At 40.9% G+C, this 22,083-nt stretch overlaps 1 protein-coding gene across 5 annotated transcripts; it reads left to right on the forward strand.

Annotated features, from left to right (window-relative positions):
* The first annotated feature begins 3,765 nt into the window (after positions 1 to 3,765).
* Positions 3,766 to 21,956, forward strand: lhfpl4a (LHFPL tetraspan subfamily member 4a). Of its 5 annotated transcripts, none has more exons than XM_067504806.1 (4): positions 3,771 to 4,545; positions 14,961 to 15,197; positions 15,632 to 15,648; positions 19,926 to 21,956. In XM_067504806.1, the coding sequence occupies exons 1-4, from the start codon at positions 4,014 to 4,016 to the stop codon at positions 19,977 to 19,979; spliced, it is 840 nt and encodes a 279-aa protein (XP_067360907.1). In that variant the 5' UTR covers positions 3,771 to 4,013; the 3' UTR covers positions 19,980 to 21,956. The 5 variants fall into 5 exon arrangements, with proteins under 5 accessions (XP_067360911.1, XP_067360910.1, XP_067360908.1 ...); XM_067504808.1 differs by having other exon boundaries at positions 3,778 to 4,419; XM_067504810.1 differs by lacking the exons at positions 15,632 to 15,648; positions 19,926 to 21,956 and adding an exon at positions 14,635 to 14,738 and having other exon boundaries at positions 3,766 to 4,545; positions 14,961 to 15,099.
* Positions 21,957 to 22,083: the final 127 nt, after the last annotated feature.

The raw sequence follows: 22,083 nt of genomic DNA on the forward strand, positions 1-22,083 counted from the left end.
TTGTGGGTTATTTAATATACAGCACAACCCCAATTCAAAAAAGTTGGGACGATGTGTAAAACATAAATAAAAACAGAATGCACTGATTTGCAAATCTCATCAAACCATAGTTTATTCACAATAGAAAGTAAACAACACATCAGATGATGAAACTGAGACATTTTTGCACCTCATGGAAAATATTAGCTCATTTTGAATTTGATGGGAGCAACACATCTCAAAAAAGTCGGACCAGGGCAATGTTTACCATTGTGTAGCTTCCTTTCTTCTTTTAACAACTGTCTATAAATGTCTGGGAAGTGAGGAGACCAGTTTCCGGAGTTTTAGGAGTTGTGATTGTGTTGTGATGGATGCAGTATGTGGTTTAGCATTGTCTTGCTGAAATATGCAAAGCCTTCCCTGAAAGAGATGTTGTTTGGATGGGAGCATATGTTGCTCTAAAACCTCTTTGTACTTTTCAGCATTGATGGAGCCTTTCCAGATGTGGAAGCTGCCCACATCATAGGCACTAATGCCCCCCCACATTATGAGAGATGCAGGCTTTTGAACTGTCCGCTGATGACAAGCTGGATGATCATCCTCCTCTTTGGTCCGCAGGACATGGCGTCCATGGTTTCCAAAAAGGACTTCAAATTGTGATTCATCTGACCACAGAACAGTTTTCCATTTTGCGTCAGACTAAATGAATAGAATAAATGAGCTTTGGCCCAGAGACCACGGTGTTGTTTGAGGATTGTGTTCACATATGGCTTCTTCTTTGCATGATACAGCTTTAATTTATACTGCAAAAAAAAAAAAAGCATGGTCTACTTGAAGAAAATAAGGTAATTTTGCGTCAGATTATTTTGTAGTACAAACAATACTAGTGTCTGTATCTACTACTTTAATTTCCATTTGTAAAAAATACTTGCTAGTAAGGTCGACTTAATTCAAGCATTTCACTGGTTATTGTTTTGTGTGTGCTCTACTTAACTTTAAGAGTTTCAAATATGTATTTTTATTTATTTTTTGAAGTTTCCATATTACTTCATTTGGAGTTGGACCTACTTTGTTTTTCTAAATATGCTAGGAATAGCATGACACGAAAATGCAGTTTAAAATAAAATAATCTTCTAAGACAGAGCTTAGTGTAACTACCTTCATTGTTATCTGTATGCCGTTCATGCTTGTGAGATGTCCTTAAGTTTATGAACTTTAGAGGATGTTATTTTTGGCTCACATCCTCATCTTGCACAGCTTTCTGAGTCCTAATTGTCAAGGTCCCCTGCCCTGCTGACTGATTGCCTAGATCAGGTGTATTCTATGATTAAGAAGCTGGAAGATACCACCTCCGATAAGGGTCAAGTGGGCAAAGACGGGAATTGGTATTTTTCAGCTTCTGATTCACTGAACACATTGGATTAAGGCAATGAGCAGTGGGATTACTTAAACGCAGTGATGTCCAGTAGAGAATCAGGCCTGTTTTCAATGCAGTGCTGTCTGACGGCCTGAAGATCACACGCATTGTTTTGACCTTTGGCCTCGTCCCTTGCACACAGAGATTCGTCTGATTCTCTAAATCTTTTGATGATATTATTTACTGTAGATGGTGGGATCTTCAATGTCTTTTTAATGTTATGTTGAGGAACATTTTTCTGAAATTGTTCAACAATTTTTAGATATTATTACAAATTGGTGAACCTCTGCCCATCTTGACATTTGAGAGGCTCTGCATCTCTGAAATGCTCCTTTTATACCCAGTCATGGTCCTGACCTGTTGCCAATTAAACTAATTAGTTGTCAAATGCTCCTCCATTTGTTTTTCCATTTCCAGTCTTTTGTTTCATCTGTTTCAACTTTCATGAAATGGTAAAATGACTATGTAGATTATTCTATTGTGAATAAAATATGGGTTGATGAGATTTGAAAATCATTGCATTCTGTTTTTATTTATGTTTTACAACTTTTTTGAATTGGGGTTTTAAATTGGGATTGTGGGCGACTGTGGTGCAGGAAGGCAGAGCGGTTGTCCACCAATCTCACAGTTGTTGGTTCAATCCCCACCTCCTCAAGTCACATGTCAAAGTGTCCTTGAGCAAGACACTGAACCCCAACTTAGTTGTTCCTGGTGAATGTTGGCCAGCTGCATAGTGTGTGTGAGTGTGTGTGTGAATGGGTGAAAAAGAAGAAGCGTAAAGCACTTTGAGTGTCAATAGGTAGAAAAGTGCTACATAAGTGCAGAACATTTTACATATATCGATTAGTGGCAGTGATGCAGTGGTTAGTGCTGCTGCTTCACATCTAAAGGTCCCAGGTTTGAGACTAACACAGCTTTCATCACACATACTATTTCCCAACACCAGCTGATTTGAGACACTGCCGGATACCCGGGCCACCAGGGCTTGAGCAGGTTTTTTCGAAAATAAAAGTAAGTTTTGGTGATTGTAGTAACTAACTGGATTATTTCCATTTTTTTGTTGCTTTTTCAGAGGAAAATGTTTTTCCTCTGCTATATTTAATTGGCAGCTTTGGGCTTCTAATTGGAAAAAGTTCCAGATGCACATTTTTCAAAGAAAATATAATCAACTGCATTATGACGTGTTACTTTGGATTATGCACCTGAAAGTTAGTAAGTAGTTTGCTGTTCAAGCACAAATTATTTTCACTTCGTAAAACAGTCTGCAATACTACAAACAATGCAGCCACTGGGCTGTTGGTGGGAAAACTGTTTTATATTTTTCTGAATTTTACACACAGGCTATAAGTTCTTTCGAGTTTTATTCTTGAATGACTGGCTTTTGCTTGTTGCACCACATCCCATTGTTTTCTACTTATATGACATATTTCAATGAGTAACATGTAATGACTAGATGTAATAGTTATATTTTGCACGTTCCCCACTTTGTTAATGTTTTGTATTACATGTTGCATGTATTACAATACATGCAACGTACAAAAATCAATGTATATTTTAAATAACAAATTAAAAGTGGACCATGCTCAGTTTGTGTTGTTATTGCTTCTTCATCTCTGATTGAATACAAAGGGAAGGAATTTTCTTTTTTGTGATAGTGAATTAAGGCAGTTTGCAGTGTGCTTGGATACAAAGTGTAGGAACAAGTTTGTGGTCCTTGTGTAGATGCAGAGGAGGCTTTTGACTTGTTCCATGCCACCAGCTCCAAGGACACTTAGTTTGCAAATGACTTGCTGTAACACACAGCAACATGTAAACTGGCCACTACACAAAATAGTTTGATGTTAGAAGTAACTTGCCCGATTCTACTCTAGATAGTAGATACATCTGGACGAGCTCTGGAAAAGCAGGTTGACTATGATTACAAACATAGTGTGAGCAACAAGATGGCACAATCTGAACTGAAGGTTCCTTTCCAGTGATGTCATCTGGAGGCATTTTTCAGCTAGAAGTGGAGAGAGATTTTGGAAGTAAAGTCAAAGGTGACTTAAACGGTACATGTACTATCCACACTACAACCAAAAGAAGCAAGTTTAAAATCAGGGACGATGTCCTTTAAGTGTACGGCGCATGTTTTCCTTTAAATCTCGGTCCATTTCCAGGAGCATCGAATCACTTATTTGAGGTATTTTGGATGTGAACGTACAGCAGAGCCGACACCTGTGCGTGTTAAGGTGTTAGTGATACTGGTTCTGTTTTTTGTTTTTTGTTTTGTCTGCGCGCTGTGGGGAGCGGAGGGGGACGCTTTTCCTGTCCGGTGGATCACGCGTAGCCACTGAACTGACTGACTGAACAGAGGTGAGGGGGGGTGAGGAGGGGGGGGGGATTCAAAACAGAGCTGGATCTAGTTCTGCTGGTTGGGCTCCAGTTTGAGTGGGCGGACAAGGCGCCGGACACTGGCCATTTGTTTCGGAGTATCTGTTTTCCATTTTTCTAGGCTAAATAATTTCGTCTGACTGGATTTACTAAGTGATAGAAGGGGACGAAGGGGGTCCGGAGAAGAGGGAACGCCAGGTACGCTGCTGTGCGGGGGGCACAGGCTGTGGGTGGGAGAGAAAAAATGCTGCCTTCGCAAGAAGCCTCCACCATCTACCATGACAACTACATGCGCAACTCCAGGGCCATCGGGGTCCTGTGGGCCATATTCACCATCTGCTTGGCCATCATCAACATGGTGGTCTTCGCCCAGCCCTACTGGATTGGCGACAGCGTCAGTACGCCCCAAGCTGGTTACTTCGGCTTGTTCCACTACTGCGTGGGCAACGGGAACTCCAATCGGGAGCTTCTGTGCCAGGGCAGCTTCTCCGATTTCAGCTCCATCCCGTCGGGATCTTTTAAGGCAGCCTCCGTCTTCGTGCTGATGTCCATGGTGCTTATCTTCAGCTGCATCGGCTGCTTCGCCCTCTTCTTCTTCTGCAATACCGCCACAGTCTACAAAACGTGCGCCTGGATGCAGCTGCTATGCGGTAAGGATGGCAAACACTTTGATGTGCTCTTCTTTTTTGGGGGGGGGGGCACTCCCACGCTTTTTGATGGAGTGAAACTTGGAGGCGAGAAGCATCATTATCACCACATTCGGTCAACAACAAGAGGTAATAAATATCCCAAGTTTCCAACTTGTTCTTTTCATTTGGCTGTTTGAAATATTGTGTGAATGATCGGGAGCGTTGCATTACAAGTCACAGCTTATTCTTCAGTTGCAGTTTCTGCTTGTCAGCATGATCTGCATATCAGCTCAGCGCACTCAGTCATCTGTGCAACACTGGACCAAACACCACGTAAAGGCTGGAGTGTACACTGATTAGAGATAAATATATGGACGAAAAGTGTCTCCCCCAAAGCTCAGGGGACATCAAAGAATCCCCCTGGTTCTTTCCTAATCACACAAACTACTGATTAACTAAGCGCGATGGAGATGAAACCGGTTTCAAACGTGTTTAAAAAGGCGCAGCGTGTTCATGCCAGGTGGGTGATTGAGTTCACTGTGTTTAGATGAGATTTGAAATGATTTTTGTCTCTGTACTCAGCAAGACTTCGCAAGTGATCGCTCCAGTTTTCTCCCCGAAGTGGAGGTTGGTGGAGAGGAGCTTATTTGTGCATTGGTCTGGAAGGGCTGACATTATCTGAGAGGATGTATTGATGGATAGATTATCCCTTACAACATGGCAGCTGGGGCTGTGTGGATGGCAGTGGACTCGGGACCTTTAGAAATGATTGACTTTTCCTGCTCTCTCTGGCTCCCTGTGTCCTTACAAAGGCAAACAATTCACAACATCCAACAGAGCTGGAGAAGAAGCAAAGTAAAAGTATAGTAAAAAAAAACAGACAAGCTTCTCATTTAGGTTTGTTGGGTGAAAAAAGAACATCATGATAGTTTCATGATGGAATTTACAGTGTCTAGAAATAAAGCAGCTTATGCAACGAATGCAAGAGGTTCATGCTGCTAACATACATGGTGACGTGATAAATACATAATAACACTGTAAATACGTTATTGAGGGTGTTTTGATTATTGCAGTATTACAAAATATTTAACATAAGAAATTAGAAAATATATACCTCTGTCATAATGACATACTATCCATCATCTGTAACTGCTTATCCCGTGTAGGGTCGTGAGGGGGCTTGAGCCTATCCCAGAAGTCATAGAGGGAGACATGGGGTCCAACTAAGACAGAGCCTATAGAGGAATCTCATTTCAAGCACTTGTACGCACAGCCTCATTCATGATGTCACTACCCAGAGCTCATGACCATAGGTGAAAGTTGCAGGGTCACCGCAGCAGAACCTGATCCGCATGTTGAGTTTTTACGGCCGGATCTCCCTCCTGCCACAACTGTCCCAGCTTTAACCGGGCTCGGGACCGGCACCAAGGTGGCTCGTGGGTCTTATCCCGGCATCTTAGTACCTCCCCTAGACGTCTCATTTCTTTCTTGATTGCCAGTAGTTGTCAGGTATCATAATACAGTCACCAACTTCGTTACCACAGTCTGGTCTGGTGTCAGAGTTGAGAGAACAAGAGAGAAGCCTCCAGTTTATGGACATGAACTCAGCCACCATAGAGCTAATGGTCTGTACTTATACTTATCATTTACTCATTCACCGATGGGGGAGCCACTAAATTGGGGTCCAGTGTCTTGCTCAAGGACACTTCAGCTGGGAATTGAACCAAAAACCCTGAAAACTGCTAATAACTCTAAAAGCTGCACAAACACATGGTGTCTCCTTCATCCTATATGGGCATCAGACAAGCATGGTGCATGATAAGCTTCAGAAAGTTGCCTTCATGCTCGGACGATTCAAAATTAAGGAATCACCCACGAATGCCACTTTGTTTGTGTTGTATTTCCCCTTTAACTAGCAAGCAAATCATGTCATGTTCGTGCCTGTCTCCAGCGCTGAGATCACTGAGCTCAGCTGCAAGCTCAGTGATCTATAAAAGAACAGAGCCCGTAGGTGATTTGCCCGGTCAGTGCTAAATAGTGCAATGCAATGAAAGTGAGAATTTAAGCACTCAGAGTCTGGCAGGTCATCAGTAGTGACTAATTAAACATGCCAGTCCTGAATCATTTTTTAGAGCACACGCTGAGTAACTATCGAGGAGTCGAATCTGAACCAGCCAAAGTGGAGCCATGTCTCGCAGGCAGTATGCTGTGCAGAGCTACCCTGACAAAATACATTTTACAATATACATGTGATTCAGTAGCACATAAGATTTGGAGACACTTTTTTCCCCATCGTGGTGGAGATAAGTTTCTAAATTAAAAATAATTAAAATTAAATTCCAGGGTATAGATACACTTGTATGGATACACTTGTAAATATTAGTGCTCATCATTTACACGTTCATCTTCTCTTTCTTCTTCCGGCCTCTGTTGATAACATCTCTGGACAGTTTGCTTATTAGCCTCAACTTGGTGTGGAGGACGCCCTCATCCACCAGATCTACACCCACCTGGACAAGCCTGGGGGTCTTTGACTTCTCCAGTGCTTTTCGCACATTCCAGCCTGTCCTGCTGGGGGGGAAATTAGAGAGCAAGCATGTTGACACCCCCATTGTTGGCTGGATGTACGTCCCTCTGAAGAACTGTGTATGACACTGCTCCCCAAGGGGACAGTTCTATCTCCCTTTCTCTTCACCCTGTATACTCTGACTTCAAGTATAACTCAGAGTCCTGCGCCATTCAGAAGTTTTCTGATGACTCTGCGTTTGTTGGATCTATCCAGGGTGGAGAGATCACAAAGATCAGTCTTGGACAGTTTTGTTAAGTGGTGTGAGCACAATCATTTCCAGCTGAACATCAGCAAAACACAGGGACTGGTGGTGGAGTCCGGGATATTTGTAATCTGAAACTACTTCCACCACGTCTCCCCCTACGTCGAGATCCCCCCTTCTCTAAAAAGGAGGGGGACTGACAGATCTAAATGGACAATCTAATTTTTTACTTTATTTACTCATTTTTCATCTATTTTATTATGTGTTCAGTTGTATTTTAGTTCATATTTATTTATTTATTTGTCTATGTAATTTCTACTTGCTTTGGTTGAGGTGCTTTTCCTTTCTTTTCTACTTTTTACTTTGAGAGACGCTGCAACAAGGCAACGCAACTTTCTCTATGGGATCAATAAGTTTCTTTGAATCTTGAAGCCTGAATATTGAATCTCACTGTCACTGATCCATATATTCTACTTCTGTCTTGGTAAATAGGGGTTGGTCTGCTGAGAGTCAAACCTTAGTTCCACTGCTCTTCCACTATAGCTTTTAAGAAAAACAAAATTGACTGACTCTACATCGGACTAGTGTGCACCTCCTTGTTGGTGATGGATCAGAGGAAACCCCAACCTAACCACTCCCTTCTCCGCTTACCTCCAACACACACTGATAATTACACGCACTAGATAATTTCTTGATTAAAAAGTAAAATTCTTTGTGGCTGGCAACTGTTAAAGATGGCAACCAAGAAACACCATGTGACCCCTGGGTGATAATTTGTTTCTGATTCTCCAGCCAGCATGCAACTGTCCTGAGAGGTCTTCTTAGGATGTCTAATAGCCTTCAACTATTTATTTATGAGACTTTGCTCCAACAAAATACGTTTCAATCTGAGGAACCTGGTAATGTCTTTAGCGTCGTCCAATCAAAAAAAAATAAAAAAAACAATCAATTGAGAAGTCTATAAAACTAGACATCATTCAGATGATAATTGCTTTTACTGCCTTTGCTGTTCTTCAGAAAGTCTGAAGCCTTTATTTCTGCCGGATTGAAGCCGTATTGAATGTCTCAACTTGCAAAGCAGGACAGAGCGACGAAGTTCACAATGTTGTGGAAAATCTAGTGGCTTGATGCACCTGTCCTCCTCTGACCTCCTTTCCACTGGTGTAAGATGCAGTTAAAATGTAACATCTTCAAAGGCTGCATCTTCATGGCTTCATGACTATTTTTGCTGCCTTGTACCTCACTTGTAAGTCGCTTTGGATAAAAGCGTCTGCTAAATGACTAAATGTAAATGTAAATAAAAGGTGACTGACAATAGGAAATGCAATTAATTCGTCTATATTTTGCTGCATTCACTTTACTCCCTACCTTTAAAAGCCTTTGGGGACCTGCTGCAGAGAAGCATCCACCCAGCATGAGTCTGTCACCACTATGTTGGTCTTTTTTTTAACTCATTTAGATTATTTTGTTTAGAATATTTTACTTCAAATGAATTTTGGCAGAAGAGTAACTCAATTAATATTTGACTGACTTTAAATTCTATGGTTTTACTGTCCATATGCATAAATGGTCATAACAATAAAAAATATGTAATTTATATTCCTAAATTGAAAAATGCTTGAGCGAGAACAGTGATAGATCTAATGTTATGTTTTATAGGCAGCCACTTTTTTATTACCTGAGCCACTGCTGCCACTTCACCACATGATTAATGACTGTTAATAACTTTTTCAACACATTATTTTTTTCCGTGATTAAATGATCAAAATTAGCACATTATTTTGACAGCTTCCAATGGAAGTTGAGATTGTTTTATTTGTAAAAAAAAAAAAAATTAAATAAATGGACCCCGCAGTTTGGACACACTCCCGTCTTTGTTTTGTAGTCATACTTAATTACTATTCACATTTATCTTTGCCTTGACATTTGTTTTGCAGGAAGGTATCACATTTGTCTTGAACATTGCTATTTCTGCATGAGTATGTCAGGGAGAACACAGCCTAATGGGATTGCTGGTGATCATTTCATCAACTCTGTGGTGCTCTGTGGTCCACAGTGGTGCTTCACCTGGTTATTGGACCTTGTGACAGCGCCCTGTAGTTGTGCCAAGAGACTGAAGGGCCCGTCCAACAGATGCTTGACCTCTCAGAAACACCAGAGGGGACTCAACACCTAAGTTATCACACCATGAGAAAACAAGCACAGTTTGTGCTGCTTAGATGCATATGTTTATAGAAGCATTTAAGACAAGCCAGGACTGTGTTTCCTAAAGCTATAAAGGACTTAATACATTAGTATATGCATCATAAATGCTTTTTGGATCCTGGCCACTACAATATTTAGAAACTAGCAGCAGCACTTTAAAATTCGCAATCCAACTAACTGAAACATCACAAAGATTTAAGAGTGACAGGAATGGACTCAGTTGTCTGGTTTCCTAATGTGCTGCAGTTAGGAGCAGACATCAGTAACAGTCTGTCCTTCTGGAGATGAAGGCATAAACAAATTCATCTGGACAGAACCAAGTAACTCATTAACATAGTAGACTCAGTGAATGACAATCATTAGCTACATCTGTTAACAGGCTCTGCGGCCTAGGATGACCCCCTAATATTCAACTCCATGCCCCCATAAACCGCCCTGGGCCCCATATTTGAATACCCAAAGCATATCCTGGACTACCCAGGTTACTGTAACCAGGTTACAGTAAATGGGAAAGCTGGTTTCTGAAATTAATGCAGGGGATTAGCTAAACTTGGTTTCCCCAAGTACATTTCTATCAGAGAACATTGATTCTCTGCCATGTATACGCATAACCAGTTTCCTGCAACAGCACATGTGCATAACAAAAAAACTGCAGATAGAGCAGTAAAAGGCTTAATGAAAGGGGAGATCATTAACCGGTTGAGGCTGCCTCGCTTTTATTTCAAAGTCCAACTCCTCTTAGTCCAAAGAAGCCACTTTCCAATATAGTTTTCCCCTTTTCCCCTTTCTCCCTGTGCTGCCACTTTGCAATGACACAAGCACGGCGGGGAAAAAAAAGCAGTGTTTTGTGTCACTATACAGTTAAAATCTGGGAGCCAGGCTTGCGAATTAAGCCTAAAGTGGAGGAGAAATCAGGTTACTCTGCTGCTTTCCAGTGACCGGGTCTATGGGTTTCTTGAAAGGGTTTTTGGTTAAATGCCTTAAATGGACAAGAGACTTTCATGTTTAATTCCACAACCTTAAAACCCATCAGTAAATACTTTTTGTGTGTTTTACAGGTCTTCACAAACACTTCTGCATATTTAGTTATTGCATTAACCTGATCAGAGTCTAAATTTCCTGTAGCTGTGAATATGAGTGTGAAAGGTTGTCTGTCTGTGTATGTCTCTCTGTGTTGGCCCTGAGATAGACTGGAGGCCTGTCCAGGGTGGACCTCACCTCTCACCCAGTGACAGCTGGGATAGGATACAGTCCCCCCCACAACCCTGAACAGGATAAGAGTTTAAAGATAATGGATGGATGGAATAACTGCAGTTGACTGCAGTACGAGCAAAGTGTTGGCATTTGTCCCTGTCTGTCTTCTCTAGTTTCTGTTCCTACACAGATATTTTTTGACACTTTTTTCCTACTGTTTCTTTTTTATAACAGGCAATGCGCTGCCTTATTTCTGCCGTGTTAACAGTAATGAAGTTATCTGTTCTTTTGTGCTGACTAACATAGAGTAATTCAAAGTTGTATATGCACATTTTCTTTAATGTTAATTTGCCATCTGTTCTCTTTTTAGCCAGAAAGCTTGAAATGTTAAGTTTTTACACTTGTGTACACGACTGTCCATTAGCCCTGTTTCACCAAATGCTTGTTTTACTCAAGACCAGTAATAAGCTTTATATATATATATATATATATATATATATATATATATTTGTGTGACTAGTAACATCCAGTCAAATTCAGGTGTAAAACATTGTAACTTAGCACTTCTCATTATTATTCTGCTGATGTGGTTAAGTCAAAGCCATTTTCTGATTTAGCTTCCTTCACCACCGGCCATACGTTTGAGTGTCCTGAACTATTTTTATGAACTATCTTATTGTGATTGCAACAAACAGACCTAAAATATGGCTGTTATTTAAATAGTAATGCATTGTTTTATACAACACACTATTCGTGAATTAAAAAAAATAGAATGTAAATCTAAATCTCGGAGTCATATTGGTCAATATATTGATCTGTAGCTTTTAACTTCCTAATACAGAAGCCAAAGAAATCCTGTCATGGTCACGCTCAGATTCAGGAGAAATCAAACAAACACAGGCTGCACCAACACAGTGGCATCAAGCCTTAATCAGTCATTGAGCCTTTGGTATTGTACACAACAGTGCTAGTGGATCATTGCAGCCCCAAACACAAATTCCAAAGAATAAGGTGACTCTGAAAGGTGATGAAAGGTCTTTTTTTTTGTCTTTCAGCTTATCCTGTGACTTCAGGGTCACCACAGCGGATCATTGTCCACATGTGGATTTGGCACAGTTTGGACTCCGGATGCCCTTCCTGACACAACCCTCCCCAATTTTCACTGGGGTTGGATCGGCACTGCACAGCTGGGGAGGGGAAACGGGCTGTTAGGGGTTAGGTGTTTTGCCCAGGGACACTTTGACATATAGCCTGGACCGGGGATTGAACCACTGACCCTGTGGTCCATGGATGACGGCCGCCCCTAAACGGCCTTTCTGTGATAAGGCTAAAAATTTTTGTTCCCAACTACTCAATGGATTCAATTAAAAGTAGAATTAAAAATTCTCTCCACCTCCTCCAGTGAGTTTTACTATGTTTTAGTATTTGATAAAAATAATGTCTTCATCCTGTGTCATGTCCTGTAAATGTACTGTTACTTTTAATGGTCTAAAATTGTTGACCCTGTTAGGCTGATAACGTGTGAGGAACCCCAGGGGCCAGTGTAGAGGAGCTGAGACACACACACACACACACACACACACACACATAATGTTGTTTTGCACATGAGTGAACTCCCTTCTAGACCACGTTAAACTGATTCTTTCTAGCACAGATGAGCACCACACATTCACGCAGAGAAAAGTTGAGCATCCATAAGCATAAATGAAGCTCAGTGAATATTTAAAAGTGAGCCTTGACTACTGTCAGCCAGGCAAAACTAAAGGTGAACCACAGGGAACACACACACACACACACACACACACTCTTCACACCATGTTAAAGCTAATTCCAAAGCAAGCTGCAGGAAGTGGATGTCATGTTTCAGAGTTACATAAGTACTGCAGTATATCTGTGTGTATCACTTCTACAAACCTCACACGTTATGGAAATCAGAATGGAGCAGGAATACCTGAAAACATGCACCTGTGTGATTGCTGTGTGTTTCTGTTGAAGCTTTGCCTCATGTCTCCCAACACTAAACTACAGGTCTTCAGTTTGGCGCATTTCATTCACTTGATGCTTTATTATAAGAAAAACTGTATACAAATCTAAATATAGGAAAACAAATGTGGAATGTGGGGCCCTAATGGCTCAGTGGTAGAGCACTGGATTGGCATGCAGAAGGCTGCGTGTTCAAGTCCCACCCCATCAGGTGTGGCCCCATCCACGATAAAATGGAAGGGTTGTAGCAGGAAGGGCGTCCGGTGTAAAAAGGGACGGGCCAAAAGCTGTGCTGGTGATCAAATGTGAATGCGTCAGATCAGCCAGGAATGTAGAGTAATAATCTATACAATAAACTAAAGGAAACAGCTCAATGTTAATGAATTTGCCTTGACTGTACTTATGTGAAATACTATATCAAAGATTCCAATTCTAGCTCTGAATGAATGACCAATACCTTTGTTATAACATGACTCACTCATTGAATTTATATGTGAATTGCTGTAGCACAGTTGGTAAAGGCAGTTGTCCATGGACCACAGGGTCAGTGGTTCGATCCCTGGTCCCGGCTATATGTCGAAGTGTCTCTGGCCACTGAGACACTTCGAACCCCTAACAGCCCCTTTTCCTCCCCAGCGGTGGAGTGCCAGTAGAAACTGGGGAGGGTTGTGCCAAATCAACATGCGGACAATGATCCGCTGGGGCGACCCTGAACTCACAGGGTAAGCTGAAAGAAAAGAAAAAGACCCTCGCACACCAACGACTTGAAGGACTGGTGCAGGAGCGGGCACAAACTTTTTTTGTGAAAAAAAAAAATGAAAATCTGTGTAATAATATGAGCATATGGAATAGTTGGAACGCATTATAGGTTAAAGTTTAAAGTGAAGTCGTACGGTTGAGTGAGGATCAGGGGTGTGTGTCGGGTCACATGTCAAAGTGTCCTTGATTCGGACACTGAACACCAACTTAGTTGCTCCTGGTGAGTGTTGGCCCAGTTTCGCAGCTCCCCCATTGCTGTGCAAGTGTGTGTGTGATTGTGTGTGTGAATGGGTGAATGAGAAGCAGTGTAAAGCGCTTTGAAAGCCAATAGGTAGAAAAGCGCTATATGAGTGCAGAACATTTACACGTGAGCTCTGCTGAATGGATGAATCCTTCTTCCAAAGCTTATTCTCTCATTTGTGTTTTGATGATGGTGGTGGAAAGAGTTCAAACTCCACTTATATATTTATATCATTTACTATGTATGAATTATTTATTTTAGATTATATTTCATTATTTCTCTATTTCTTATTATTTGCTTAGATATTTAATTTCCTTTTGTTTTCATTACTTCTTAATTATCACAGGTGGTGTGAAAAAAGCATCTGTCACATTTTTTGTTTGGCCTCCATGTTGGCAACAACAATGGCTGAAGACATTAAATGTTGGAGTTGTCCATGTCTCTGTTCCATTCTGGTCAATGTAATACATCAATTGGTAAAAACATCCACTTGAACTCAAAGAAGAATGGATTACAGTTGGGTGGTCAAAGGTCAAAGCCTGTGACCTCACAACGGTTACACAATACCACAGGAATGTGGACTTGTTAAATTTAACACAAGCTTCCTCCAGAACTGAGAATGAACTGAAGAGATTTATGGTGGTCAAAGGTCAAAGTCACTGTGAACCTAACACTATATTTCAGAAATGCCTTCAGGTAATTTGATTTCATCCGATACAAATGTCCCCTTGGACGCATGGATGAGCCATTTAAAATAAGAGGACATTGACTGATCGGTCGAAGCAAGAAACATCTGATCCCCTCAGCTTAAAATTCTATGATGGTGGATAAACCATCACTTCGCATTTGAATTCTGGCTCAGTGCTGGATGAATTCAGTAACCATGGCGATGTGTCTTGTTCCAAATTCAACATCAAAGTAGCTCTGAATTTGCTACCACGGTGATAAGCACCTCTGACTGACTCCTCCACAGAAATGTTGTGCCGGCTCGACTTTCAGTGATGTTTAAAGAATGTTGTAAGATGATGTTGCTGCTGCTCTCTCATCTTTTATTTGGTTTCCTTTCACTTCTCCCACTCAAAGACTTGACTGCACTGAGGAGACTGAGTGATGAGACAGACACTGGCAATACCACTGCAACAGACTTCTACTGGGACTCGCAGCAAACTACGTGTGCTGTTTTACACGTAAACCCAGTTTCTCTCCTCATGTTTTATTGTCCTGACAACTCCAACTTCTTCCTGCATTGAGATTTATTTCATTCTCTGCTTTTCACTTACACACCTGTCACTTTTTTAGACCCACTGCTCGGCACCAGTGGCTGATAAAATACAATACCGCTAAACTAATGAGCATTCCAAACGTCCAATTTCTCTTCTGCTGTCTCTCCATCTGTCCCTCTCTGCCAGCCCTTTCTCTGGTGTTCGGCTGCATGATCTTCCCAAACGGATGGGACGCAGAGGTGATCCAGGACATGTGTGGTGAAAACACGGGAAAGTACACTCTGGGCAACTGCTCAGTGCGCTGGGCCTACATCCTGGCTCTCATCGGCGTCCTGGACGCCCTCATCCTCTCATTCTTGGCCTTTGTGTTGGGGAACAGACAGAGTGACTTCCTACAGGAGGAGCTGAAGACCTTCAACAAAGGTGGGACGTAACAAATGAGCTGCTAGATGCATTCATGTTAAAACTACACAGGGCAGAAATAACTAGGGAAAGCAAAAATAGGTTTTATGGCAGCAAAATGACAAAGTCTAATTCTGTCTTTTCCCATGAAGATGAAATGAAAGTTCAGTTAGTTGAGGAAAAAATAAATGAGCTGATCAACAAAAAAGTAATCAATGATCATTTAAACAATGGCTCGTTCTTTTACTTTCTCTGTCATCATATTGTAATTTTTGTACTGGCAAAATAAAGACATGACTTAACGTCCTTTGACTGGTAATGTCCTTAAAATAAACCATATATAAACATTTTCAGTGTAGATCACTTTCCTCCCTACAACCTTTGAGTTCATTAAAATGACATTTAGTTTCCACACGAATAAAGGAATGAAATTAGTCTTTTTGTCTTTTTGACAGATTTCACTTTGTCAAGGGTAAGTACACTTTAAAGTTGTTGTGGCTTTGTTACTGAATGATCTCCATTGTGTGTGTGTGTGTGTAAATATTTTCTTCATTTCGTCACAGAGACATTTTTGCTGTCGGACATAGTGAGGACGTGACACTTAAAACTAATACTAGAGCTAATGTAAAGGCATTCATGGTGAAATTAAACTAAACTAAACATTTAAAAAAATTATGGATTATATACTGCAATCTGAAAAGAAAAGACTTTGATCTCTTAAAAAACAAAAATTCTATTGTAATTTCCAGAAAGTGTACAGAATGGCAACGTTGGCGGTTGTAACTGTGCATCTTTCGTTTTGTTTGTACAGTGCAAATGCAATGATGAGACAGAACATTATGACCACCTGTGCAATTTAATGCAATCCAATACAGGACCAAGGACCAATGTTAGACCCACTGCTGTTTTATTGTCCGTGTTTATTCACCAACTCAGCGATGCATTGTCCATTTCTATGCTATCAACACCATGTTGAATCCTTTAAAGAGAAAAAATAATAGAATTCACCCCACTGTCTACACTCAGTATGGAGATATCCGTACTGCTGGCTGCTGCTACTAAACATAAACCAGGGGATGCTGTTTATAGCAGCATCACATGTTTCAGAGCCATTGTTTTCATCACTGTCACATGAAAAGGTGGCTTTGCCTTCACTGGGATCCGGAGGGCACTAGCACATCTGTGTCTTTATCCAAAAGGCCTTATTGCCTAAACGTTAAAGATACAGTATTTAACATCCTTCATAATCGTGACTCTACATCCTGAGAGAGACGGATCTTTTAGTGGATCACACAAACAGTGAGCTGCGAATTTTTGGCTTTGATGACAGTCTCAATGAAGTCCATCTTTGTGTATGGACTGTGGTTTTGAAATTTGTCCTTAGGGCCTTAAATAACACTTAACTAAGGTCATTTCTAAACTACCAATCTACTCCCAACACTACATTTTCTCATCACAGTACTCATGTCACACTTTCCACTCAGCTGACTCTACCTGGTATCAGGTCAGATCTTTTTGCACTCGTCCTCGTAAACCAGCTGATGTTTGGTCTCATTAGACCCTGGTGAGGTGTCAAGGCTAAAGAGTTGTCCTAAGGCAGAGGGGTGGACATGTTTTAGTAAAAAAAAAAAAAGGCTTAGGACAAGTCTCAGACTTAACGTGAGAGTGGATTATCTCATTTCATGTGTACTTTTCTTCTCCCCTTGATTTCCAAAAGTGCAGTGTTACATGACTTTCGGTGAAACACACAGGGACTGTTAGGGTCTTTGTTAACTTCTCCACACATACATACTCAGTGTTTCAGTATCACATTCACTGATCGACGTTTGTGGTGTCACGTCTCCGCATTAGGCAACAAGCCAGGCCAGTGAACAACAGAACACAATTAATCCCCAGCGTGTCTCCCCACCAACTCCTCCCCCTGTCCTCATTCACTCACCTCATTCATTAAGTGGAGGATGAATAATCAGAAAGTGCAACAACTTATTAATATGCTGCTCCACAGGCAGCTGTAATCAACCTCCCAACTCCTGCCCAGCTCCGACTGTGCTTATAAGATAAGGTTAGGACATACAAACCCAGAAAATCTATGACATTCGTTAAAATGTAAAGAAAAGGAAAATGTAGTTTTTATCATAAATAGTATAAAAACAATATATCCAATGTGGAAATTGAGAATTTTATATTTTAAATTTGATTAGAAAATCTCACAGTCACCGCTGAAGATTTCTCTATTACCATTAAAAAATATGTTTCAACAGAGTATTGGACACTTACACAGCGTCCAGCTTTGCTTGGAAATCGGGTTCGTATTTAAAAGAGAACTAACTGCTGAGTCCTTGTTATAACGTCAGTGACGGGAAGTAAATCCCATTTGCATCAGGGGTTCGTCTTAGTGGGCTGTTCTCTTTAATCAGGGGACATGTGGTGGCACAGTGGGGGGCAAAGGTTTGCATCCCTTCATTTTGAAATGGCAAAAAAAGAGAAAAATATATTTTTTTATCAATATAAAATTTAATACACAATTAACTGGTACAAAGGAGGATACAAACTTGTGTTTATCTATTCCCCTCATGTCCCCTCAAAATTTCCAATATGACCCCCTCCATGATAATACTGCTTTGATAGAGCGGATGAAAGAAGTGATGTTTGAAGAGAGTCTGGAACATGTGAGTGGAAGTGACCCTTCCAGCTCGATGCATTATTACTTATGTGTATATTTGTTTTTGGTCTTTTTTTATTTTCCCCATGTCATCAGTTCACAGCGACTCATAAGTCAGAGTCCTTCTGCTGCTAAATGGAGCAGGGGAGACAAAAAAAAAGGAGATTAAATGCAAATATGAGGAGCCAAAAATCACAAAGCCTTAGTGATGATTTGCAGTTTCCCTTTTTTGGAACACTAGGATTCCCAGCACTTGAAGTATGCTGGTGGTTTTCAAAAATTCAGATTAGGAAGATACAGGTGTCCCACTGATGGACAAAGAGTGGAGTTGTTCAATTGGAATTCATCATTAAAGTTAATAAATACATTCAAATCAAATGTGTGTGCAATGTCACATTGGTGTTTTCGTTTAGCTTTATAAAATCTTGGAAAGGTGGCTAAATATTTAATATCTATAAAGGGACACGAATGGGGGCAGGCGCAATTATCTCAAGCACTGATTGAGATAAATGAGCTTGAAATCAGCTCACACACACACACACTCACACACCCACACACACACACTCTTAGCATGTCTAACCTCATCTCTACATTAATCAGACAGGAGCCTGATCTGACCTGTGTCCTGCTGAAGTTAATTCAGAGATGTTACAGGTCCAACCCAGTGAGACCTGACTCAGATGTTTCCTTAAACACGAGATCAGATAAGGGGACGTATGTCTGAAGGGGACGTTTTGTAGTTACAGGGTACAATGGGCCAAACCTTCCCAGGAACTAAACTCAGCAGTTTTAGCATGTACAGATGGGACTAAACATGGAGGAGTTGAGGTCATTGTGTTGTCTTGTACTGTTTGATGACATCAGTGTATGATCATCATTACTGTGGTGTCTTTGTTGTGTTTAATTGTATGTTTGACTTCCTACAAATTGTTTTTGAAAGTTTGTGAACTCCAATTAAACAAATGAGATGTTTAACACTAAAAGCATCCAATATTATATATTTGTGTGTGGCAAAAGTATGTTAAGCTATGTCTTCAATGATTTCACTGACCGCAACCTGGAACTGTCTATCAGCTCTTCCCATTAGCTTGAAGAGATTTTAGCTCATTCCCGTCGCTCAGCATTTCTACAGGATGAAGTTCGAGACTTTGAGTCAGCTGTTCCAAGTCATTACACTTCTTCTGATTTACCGATTCTTTGGTAGAATCACAAGTGTGTTGATGGTCATTGTTTTGCTTCATGATGCACTTTCTGTCGAGCTTCAGTTCACAGATGGATACGTTGACATGTAGTTGTAGAATTTACATATACACGTCATAATTCATAGCTCCGTCAATGACAGCAAGCTGCCCCTGTCCACAGGCAGAAAGACAGACCACATCCTGATACGCAGAACACTCTTCCAGCTGTCTTCTGGTTTATCCATTTGATCAAACTGAAGACAGGCCTTGCTGTTCAGGGTTCTCCTGATGGTGGACTCATGAACATTTGTATGAGCCACTGCAAGAGAGACCTTTAGTTTCCAAGACGTTACCCTGAGGTGTTTGTGACCCCTCAGAATCTTGTTGGTATGATCTTTGCTGCTCCACTATCCAGGAGGGGTAGCAGTGGTGTTGAATGCCCATTTGTACGTTATGTGTCTTTTAATTAAGCCATGACACACTTCTACAAACTTGTTGTCAAGATCAGACTTCGATAGCGAGGACCCAGATTTCCTTTCTATAAATAAAGCAGGGCCTGCAAGTCTTCCATTGATTAAACACATATTAAAGACTGAATAAGTTTCGAAAATAAATATATGAATTAGAATATTTTTGCCTCATTTATTTAATTGGGTTCACTTTTGTCTAGTTGTAGGACCTTTGTGAAATTCTGATCAAGTTTAAATCATATTTATGCCAAAGTAAGGGTTCCCAAACTTTCAGGCACCACTATGGTTCACTATTTTATTTAGTAAATGCATAGGTATTACCTCTGTATCGGTATCTGTCAGTGTTAACAGGGAATGCATGAAACCTCTCTCTCCTCTGACCTGATTTCCTTTTCTCAAACATTCAGTACATCAGCTCTCCCTGTTTCTCCTCCAGATTGAAATCCGGGACATCAAAGATCCAAGATTTGGAGTCCGGCAGTTCCACTGAGAATCAAGCTTCCCTCTTTCAGCTCCCTCCCTTCATCCTTCTCCTCAATCCCGCCGGTGCTTCCCTTCTCTCCTGAGACACCTTCAGGTTAAAATCTTTGATATGAGATCAGAGGCCAAAGCCAAGCAGTTTGTAAAGAAGGACTGAAGTGGAAGAGATTACACGTCATGGTTGATCAAACTCGGGGATCCGAAAACACAGTGTTTTTGCCTCATAATGTTGTAAAACAAGAAGTATTGGGTTAATGTTGAGCATAATGATGCGTGGTTTACAAGTATTCTATGAAAATATACACAGTTTATGGAGTGAATAAAAGCTATTTCCAGCTTTAAAAGGTAATAGAAAGTGCAAAGGTAAAAACACACAGGTGCTACTTCTGACATTAAGAAAGAATCAACATGACTTTGTACAGTCTACTGTAATTTTGAAGTTTTTCTTTCCAGGTCTCTTTGTATCACAAGATCTGATCCCAGCAACTTCAAAAATAAAATCTCTAAATGAGACTTTTCTATGGAAACAGGGTAAAAAAGAGACTGTTAAGTAGTTTTTACCTGCTTGGATGGATAACTGAACAGGCCCACCTGGATTCAGAGAGGTCCGGGGGGGGGGTGCGTGGGTTCTGAAGTTACTGTTCCTAATTCCCGCTTAATTGAGTTCCATTAAAAGATGCAACATAACCACAAAGAAATGCACAAAAATCAATTCAGAAATGAAGAAAAATATGAACAACTGACCACAATAAGACCTCAAACGACCAAAAAAAAATAATAATGTCGGGGGGCTTCTTGGCCTGTCTGCGCTCGGATCCACTAACGCCCACAGGAATGGTCCTTGTAAGTCATATTGTGAAAATAAAAGTAAAGTGCAATTGTGAGCCTGTACTACACAGAGAGAAACAGTCCTTTCTGTCCACAGATATTCCAGTGATTTACATTTCAATTAAGTAGTTTGTTTAATAAAAGGTTTTCAACATCCCCCGTTCTGGTCCTTTCTGTAGTGGACATGGGTATTTTTTTGTACATAGCACCAGGACAGGCCCTGCAGGCTGCATCTGTCTCAGGCTGCTAAAAGCCAGGCTTACCTCACAGCAGAGCTCAGTTTGATCAGTTTGTCCAGGCCAATAGCTGGAGAGCACACAGGTAAACATCTGTGACGAGAGGACAGACCCAGCATGGACTTTTATCAAGACCCTGTGCTGCTTTCCCCTGTTCCTATTTCACACTGCATCCTGTCTGTGGAGAGAGGGTTTATGCATGTGGAGTTCACCTGATTACCCCGAGTTAAAAGCACAAAACGAATGGTTTAATTTTACCTTCATCTACAAAGAAACATTGGACTTTGGGCTGTGTTCAGAAAAAACAGGCAACATATATGTATTCAATTCAAGAACTGTGGGTAGAGTATTGGCAAATTCATGGATGAATTACTGAATGGGCCTGAGAAGTCAGGGTGATCAAAAAGTGATGCAAACATTATAATGGATGATCTGAAACTATCGAAAAGAGACCGAATGACCAAAAACAGATCTAAAGCTTCCAAACACAAACCACAGAAAGGTTGAAAATAACCTAAAACAAAGAGGAGATAGCTCTTCTCATCCAAGCCCAGGGGCCTATTTCTTCATAATCCATCCGTGGGTCAACTGTGGTTTAGCATGGATGAGTGCTTTAAGTTAGATAAAGGCAACTTTATGTTACGCCTGCTTCTTTGGCAGATTTGCAAGGTGTGTTCATGTGATAGTGGAAAAACGAGAGCCGTACACTGTGTGTTCTGTCCTGGTGGCTGCTGGCAGTTGTTCACCATTTTAGACATGAAACCAGGAGGCTGCCATCGTCATGTAGATGTTTGGTAGAGGTCAACTTCTGTTTCCAGATTCTTCAGAAACTGAAATCAGATTCTTTTTTCGGTGTTAAAATGTGATCGGCTGCACCACACTACCCGTGACTCCCTCAGAGTTCAAATTAATTGAGCTTTTTGAACACAAAAATGCAATAGTACTTTAAATGCCATTTTTCATTATAGCGTGAATGTGCCACAAACGCAAACAAGCCCAGGTGAGCAGCACTGCACAGCTAAAGTTTCTCTGTGTGGGAACTGGGAAAAC

This window comes from Channa argus, chromosome 5, assembly GCF_033026475.1.
Source record: "Channa argus isolate prfri chromosome 5, Channa argus male v1.0, whole genome shotgun sequence".
Classification (NCBI taxonomy): Eukaryota; Metazoa; Chordata; class Actinopteri; order Anabantiformes; family Channidae; genus Channa; species Channa argus.

What these genes read in the sequence shown, in the direction of transcription:
- lhfpl4a (XM_067504806.1), top strand. Translation starts at nt 4,014, where the DNA reads ATGCTGCCTTCGCAAGAAGCCTCCACCATCTACCATGACAACTACATG. An exon ending in CATTCGGTCAACAACAAGAG is followed by an intron (nt 4,546 to 14,960) that starts GTAATAAATATC and finishes CCTCTCTGCCAG; the next exon opens with CCCTTTCTCTGGTGTTCGGC.